Source organism: Apaloderma vittatum, unplaced genomic scaffold, assembly GCF_000703405.1.
Source record: "Apaloderma vittatum isolate BGI_N311 unplaced genomic scaffold, ASM70340v1 scaffold24818, whole genome shotgun sequence".
NCBI lineage: Eukaryota > Metazoa > Chordata > Aves > Trogoniformes > Trogonidae > Apaloderma > Apaloderma vittatum.
In genome coordinates, this window is record NW_009730647.1 from 47,370 (window position 1) to 54,804 (window position 7,435).

Sequence of the window (7,435 nt, forward strand, 5' to 3'; positions counted from 1 at the left end):
TCCTAGCGTTGCTCTTTACCCCACTGTGGGGCTCCGTCCTGGCCCCCCGAGCTGCCACCTGTGCCCCGGGATGCGGCTCATCTTGGGAGGGAGACAGAGGGGACGCGCTGAGACTCGTCAGGGTATCTGGCCAAGCTTTTAATAAAGCTGGTGCTACGGCTTAAAAATAGCCCCTTGAGCAGGGCTGTGACCGTGGAGGGGGCACGCTTTGAGCTTGGCCAGCTCTGACACAGCTTTAGGACAAGCTGCTCCTCTCCACTGGCCAGGACTAACGCTCCCATCCCACCAGGCTGTTCTGACTGTTAATTAGTTAATGACCGTGAAGTGCCTCCATGTTTGTAACCACTGGATCATCCAGCAGTTAGCTGTAAACGTCTGGCTGTAGCTAGAAGACACCGCAGGGGATTTAAAGATCTCATCTATCTTTTTTTTTTTCTCAGGCGAGCAGGCGTCCTAGCCAAAATCTCTGTGCCCTGTGCCGTGGCAGGCGTGAGCGAAGGGCTGTGCTGGGCCAGAGGCTGCTTAAGGACAAAGCAGGACACGGGCTGCTCCGGGGGATGCAGGGATGCTGGGAGCAGCAGGACCGGGGTGAGCAGCAGCCGGGGGTTATGCAAGCACAGCATCTCCCTGCGCAGATTTCCAGGCTGCCGGCAGCTGCAGCAACCCTCTCCTCCAGCTCCTGGCCAGCAGGCAGAGGGAGTCCTTTCCCTGGAAGAAGATTTTTAGCGAAGGCAGCCAAAGGGAGATCCCTGAGCAGTCCTGCCGGGACCCCCATCCACTGCAGAGATGTTTACATGCTTTGCTCCCTAAACTGGAGTCACCCCGGCTCGCTGTCCCCCACGCTCCTCAGGGAGAGCTGAGGAGGGAAAAGCTCTGGGGATGCTGGATGAACCCAGCGGGTGGACGAGCAAAGGTCGTGCTCTGCAGCCCCCCACCTCCTCCCCTGAAACACCATCTGGGAGCTCTTTTTCTCCCTTTCAGCAGATGGTTTAGGATTACTTTCCATTCAGACAGTGGCTTGGCTGTCACCCGGAGATGAGATGTGGCAGTTTCCCAGAGGTTTTACCCTGGGACAGGCGTGGTGCTAAGGTGCAGCCACAGCATCTCTGCAGGAACAGAGGTGCCAAAGTGGGACCTGAGGTGCTACAAGAGGTTGAGAACCCTCCTGGGCTGCTCCAGCCTACTCGGATCTGAGGCTGGTGAGCAAATGGCAGGAGAATCGGGTAGAGGACACTTGGAACGTGCAGGTCAGCTAAGATCTGCTTGTCCCCATCTTCACTCCCAGCAGAGGCATCTGACCCCAGACCAGTGCAGAGCTGCAGGACGTTCTCAAGATCTGCCCAGGGTTTAAATGGGAGCAGAAAGGTGGAGCTGCACCAGGGCAGGTCGCTGAAGGCTGGAAGGTGCCTGCAGAGCCTGAGAAACCCCACCGCAAAGGCGAGCGTGCTTGTGAGCAGCGTGGCTGAGCTCAGGGTGGCTCAGAAGTGCACCCTGCTACAGAAACCGCGTGGGCAGGAACGGGGAAGAAGAAACTGGCCTGTGTTTCTCTGTGGAGCACGCTGTGCCTAATTCTAGCGAGTGCGGTTAACCCTGGGGTTTCAAAACCATCACGCTTTATCTGCACAGCTTAGTAACGAGAAGGAAAATGAGGCCTTGTGATGTTCCCATGACTGGAGCAGGAGCAGAGGCTACATGAGGTTGTTGCTCATAGTGGTTGCCCCTTCCCTGCTCCTACAGCAAAGCCTGTGTGCCAGCCAGGTTGGTAGCCTTTGCTCGCGTAGTGTGTCGGTGTTAAATAATATGCCAACAACTGGCCTTTTGGAGGATTTCGGAAAGAATGCTGTGGAACGATCTTTGGCTGCATCAGCACCTTTCTGTGGTGGTGTCGAGCCAAGGACCAGAAACTGCCCAGTAAACACTTTGCTGACGACAGGAGGGAAGAGGCAGGAAAAGAAACCAACCTCTTTGGTTTCATGGATTCAGTACAGCTGATCGGCTCCAAAATCGGTAAATTCTGGCGTGTGATACTGACAGGCTTGTTTCTGCAACTTCTGAAACCTTCAGAGTTAGTATGAGCATCGCCAGAGACTGGAGCTGCCAACAAACCTCTCTTGCTACCAGGAGAAGGAACTTCTAACTATTCCTCATGGCACAGCTGTGGTCCTGCTGCCGACAGCCAAGCAGCTTTTTGCTTCCTTGTCCTCATTCAGACACGCTTCCTACTCTGCCACACGAAGTGAAGCCCCCAGCTCAGCAGCCCCACAGCACGAAACGAAGCAGCCGCTGCAGTGGCCTGTGCAGAGAGCAGCCTCTGTCCCTCTGCACCCAGCAGCGACACGGCTACGTGCAGCCAACCTCTTCAGCCAGGCACTAGAGTATCCTCAGCCCCAGTTCCTCACAGGCAGCTCCCAATCAGCCGCAGGCCAGCTGGACTTGCATAACCTCGTGCTTTCCAACCCCCCCTTCCTCGCCACCAGCTCCCAAAGGACGAGAAGCTCCGCTCAGACCCGAGCTGTGCTCAGCGCAGGTACCCATGTGGGCACAGTGAAAAACCGTCTCGAGTATTTCACATCCCTGCTCTTACCTGCCTCCCTGAAAGCAAGAAAATCTGATAGAGCTGCTTCATTTTATATTGTCCTTCACAGCGCTTCTCTCACCGACTCTGGCTCGTCAAGCAATTCAAGGCAGAGTTACAGTGAGGAACTGGAAGGAAATTTAAGATGTTGCTCCCCAGCTGTCGCAGTCACGCTGCTCTGGTCCCTCTTCCCCCATCCTCCAGCTGCACGTTCCTGCCTCATCTCTTGAACTGGCAGTGACGTTTGATGCATGCCGGTTCAGGGAGTAAAACTAGCAAAAAACTGGCATTAAAAAAAAAAAAAAGGCCAGATTTCTCCTGGTTTAGCTGAGCAGGCTTGGATCACACTGGACAGCTTATTTAACTGGACTAAGGTGTGAGCTCACTGAGCAGGTAAGAGCCAGGGACCATGCATGGGCAGTGAAGCCCTTTCCTCTAACTCCCTGGAGGGGTAAATCCCCATGGTGAAGTCACCTCCCTCTGCTTCGGGTGGTAGAGGTAACCTTTTTTTTTTTTCTCAGGTGAATCTGATTTTGTTCATGTTTTCCCTCCTGAGGAGTGGGGGGGGGGGTTAATCTTCTGACAAGTTGATTTCTCAACTTCATTGCATCTCTGCTGCAGGGCACAGAGGATTTCATCTCACACAAGAGGGGTGCCTGGCAAGGTACAGCACTCATGTAACCCTGCCCCATTGGGTTCTCCACCTGAAACTTCTCCAGATTCTTGGCCGATCCTATCCAAACTCCAATTTATTTGTCTCTGTTTTGCATATCTCCATCTGCACTGCTTCTTCTCGCACATCTCCATGGAGATGAAGAAACAAGGCTGGATAATGCCATTCCGGCATCGCTGACACGAGTCCCACCCGGTGCCGCACGAAACCAGCACCCACCCTGGGAGATCCCAGCGGGGACCCAGTCCTGCTGCTCCGAGCTTCATCCTGATGTGTTCCCACGGCACAGCAGCATCCTTCCCTGAGGGCACGGGGTACCACCCTGCCCGGGGGGAGCAGCAATACCAGCCGTGGTGCTAAACAGGAGTCAGCCCCAGCTGTGCACAGAGTGGGGGGCACAGAGCACATCCTCCTGCTGGGGGTTTTCATGTTCCCAGCTGCACCTACTGACTTACACGTAAAACAAGCCAGCATTTACGTGGTATCTGAGCTTCAATTGTTTTGCTTCACATTTAAAAACGCTGCATTTAGCCCCCAAAATCATTGGTGCCACTTTAAACGCGTGCGTGGAAATTATCCGCTCGGTAGCTAACATCCTTATAGCAGTGTTATGCACAGCTCCATCTGCTCTGGTATTTCTCAGCTGTTTCTGTCCTCAACGTAACGGCCAGCTTATACACAGCTAACAACTCCGGAGCCTGAAAGTGAAAAATTAATCCAAAGCCTGCTCTAAGTATTGATGCTCTGGTTGACCGGCTGGGATTTTTTTTTAGTATTGGGAGCTTTCTGTTGGCCTGTCACCACAGCGATTAAAAAAAATATACGTTCCAGTAGTCTCTCTTCATCATGGAAAGTTGGGACAAATACTCTGCTGGCATAAATCGATGCAGTTCTGTGGAGGTCAGTGGGATGATGCTGAGTTACACCAGCTACAGGCTTGGCCCATCCTTTCATATACATTTGTGTCTTGTCCCTCTCTCTCAAGGCCTTCCAAGAGCATGTTTCAATGGCATTGAAAAGGGCCTTTCCTCCGAAACACCTTTATTTATAGCTTTCAGATGGAGACGGGTCTACAGAAAGAGAGTGGAGGAGCACACCAATTCCTGCTTATGTTTGGGTAACTCTTTTCCTCCTATCAGCTAAATGTCAATGAACCTCCTAGGGAAAAATCTTCGTTCCCATGATTTTCTGGCTAACAGCTCTCCTCCATAGCTGCAGTGTTTCATTCTGACTACCTGTTTACAGCACTTAGCTCGCAGGTGCAACTTTTTTTGTTTCAGAGAATTCTAGCCAGGGAAGAACTGTACCAAGTCCTCACTTTAAGCACAGGGGAACTCAGGTGCAGAGAAATAAAAGGACATGTTAAGGTTTGCAGCACTGGCAGCATAGCTCTGCCCAGTCCTCTTTATTTCTGTGGCTGTGAGCTGTATTTATATACACTGGATTTTTCTGTTTTCCTTTGCAGCTGGTCACTAAAGACAGGATTTCTAAATGAGCCTGAGAATTACACATGCAAATCCCAGCGGCCTGGAATTGGGAACATCTGAGCAACAAATTGTCTTTGCTAAAGATGGTGTTGGAGCCAAAAAGCCTACAGATTTTGGGCCTGTTGTAAGTACTTTTAAAATCAAGATAAGCTGGTCTTCTCCCTTGCTGAGCCTCACTGCTGGTGCTTGCCAGGTGCTAGTTTGCTTCTCAAGGCACCTTCTGCTTGAGCAGAGAGGGGACATGGGGACAGAGAGGGGGCACAGCCTGTCACGGCTGCTCCGCGGCGTGCCCTTCCCTCTGGTCCGCATCTTACAACGCGTATTGGCTTTACATCTGAACCCGTGTCCTCATTCAGGCTTACAGGCAGCAGGGAGGGCTGAAGGGCCAGGGTGTGCGTGCAGATGTTCAGGCTGTCAGGAGGCACTGCATTAAGTCAGAGCTCGTCCTGCTCGCCAGCCCTACTCGGTGTTCCCATCCTCCCTCAGCTCTCCTCATTCATCGGTTTTTAAGCCACCCAGAACGACCCTCGGCGGGGGCTGAGCCGCATCCCCCCGACACAGGGCACCTGGGATGAGGAGACAGGAGGGTCTGCTTAGACCTGACCTTCCCGTCCTTCCCCCCAGAGACAGGGAAGCATCAGCATCACGCCTCCAGCCACCAACCCCTCTGCCAGCGCCGGGCGCTGCGGTCAGGTTTTTGTCCCCGTGCTGGACAGACAGATTGCTGCTGCACCCGCTGCTGCCCAGCACCGTGAGTTGCAGAATTGCTGCTCTGTGCAGGCGTTCAGAGATCAGGTGCCGCTGCTGACTTAACCACGGGCCAAAGCCTGCAACAACGTTCGCGAACAAACAGGGAGGGGGGGCCACCGGGGAGAGATGACTTTTCTCAGGAGGGAGGTGACATTTCAATTTGACTCATTCCTGTCTCGCTGTGACTGTCGGACCAGCAGTTTTTGGCATGCAAACAGCTCCTGGATTCCCCCTACCTTACATATATATGTATATATTCCCACTCTGCAACTACCCAAAAAAACCCAGTAATATGAAATTTTCACCCTGCTCCAAGGTGATGCAATGGGTTTAATTATCAGTGGGTTAAACCCATCTTGGTTCTCTCCCTGTGGGCTGCCTGCTACCGTGGGCAAAGCAAGCAGGATTCCTTCCGTGACTTTAAACGTCCTCCCAGAGCCAGTGGGCTACCGAGCTCTCAGCCAGGGTCCACTGCAGCAGTGGGCACCCTGGGGACGACGGCAGCTTGCCACAAGTGTCAGCCCTCAGCTTTCCCCAGAGCTTGTCAGTGTGCGGTTTTACCCCGTAAGGGATGGGCAGGGATGCAGAGGAGAGGAGCTGTGGTCAGGGCAACCCCTCCTGTAAAACAGGTACCAAAACAGGGGTGCCTGGCACAGCTGAGCTGGGATTTGGGGATATCCAGTGCTGCTGGAAAGCTGTTGCAAAATATAGTATTGCTTTGGGGTTTCTAACAGAAGAAGTGGGGTTTGGTTAGGACTTGGGCACGTTCCCATTAGAAGAGAAGAATACTCACTCCTTTAAAAGGGTAGGGACAAGCTCTCCTGTGTTTTAAACATATGACAAAGTCCTGCTAAGTTTCAGAAGAGCTGGGTTTTAAAACCAAATCAACTGGATTATAATTTTTAGCTTAACCCAGCATTTCCCAGCCAGGCCACGCTCGTCCTGCTCTTTATTCCCGCTCGACCAAACGCACCCGCACGCGCTCTTGGAATTACTTACATTCCCTGTTCCCCATAGTGATTGTAAAATTCCATGTGGCTGCAAGCCTGGATCCAGCCCACGATCCAGGTCTCCTTCTTGGGGAGAGGGGGCACCAACACTTGCGCAGAGGCTCGGAAGTGAGGGGTCCGGTAGCGCAGGACCACGCTGGAGGACTCGTCGATGCTGGTGGGAATGGGATCAATGGAGGCTTTAACTTCAATCACTGAAATACTCTCCCGGAAAACTTTGGATTTGCAGCTAATACTCTGAATACAGCCCATGGCATACCCCGAGTACAGTCCGACGAAGCTCTGAGGGTACTCCAGCAATCCTGGGGAATATTAGGCATTGAAATTATCTGGTGCTAGATCAATTACAGATCTTCTTGGTTTGTAATCTCAAAACTGATATCCATAGGATAGAAAATTCATCACGTAAAGCCTTAATTTGAGTATCTGTCTTATAAGTACAGCTCCTATTTTTGAGGTTAGCTGCACTTCAGAAGCAAAAGGGCCTTTACAATTTTTCCCCCCTTTTAATGACCCATTAAATCTCTTGCTCAAATAGTCTTTGGGTTAAAAAAAAAGGTCTCTTGAGTTCAATAAATAACGGTGGTGTTCTTAGCTGATATATTTAGTCCTTCCTTTCCTCAGATGCGGTCTGTCATTCACCGTCAAACGTAGGACCAGCCGGTATTTCCCTTTATTCTTTGGATGAAAAGCAGAATGTTGATAGACACATCTATATAAATAATGAAATAGTTTTTAGCCCCAGCTTGTCACAACCGGTGTGGATTTCCACTTCCTGACTTGCAGTTGTTCATAACTTCCTTTCGCACAAAATTACAATAATAACCGAAAGAAACGACGGGTGGAAAATGCAAAAAGTAGCCAAATCTCCGATGTCTGAGGCTCCTCCGCCGGCGATGTCAGGGCTTGGAGGGAGGGGGGATTTATCTTTTTTTTTTTT

General features: G+C 51.7%; 1 protein-coding gene across 1 annotated transcript in view; it reads right to left on the reverse strand.

The window, feature by feature from the left end:
- FAM78A (family with sequence similarity 78, member A) overlaps positions 1–7,060 on the reverse strand; it is an 8,786-nt gene extending 1,726 nt beyond the window's left edge. The window contains 2 exon segments of the mRNA XM_009874885.1: positions 6,485–6,773; positions 6,776–7,060. Coding sequence (XP_009873187.1) covers positions 6,485–6,773; positions 6,776–6,815 — 329 coding nt within the window. The 5' untranslated portion in view covers positions 6,816–7,060.
- Between the last annotated feature and the right edge of the window lie 375 nt (positions 7,061–7,435).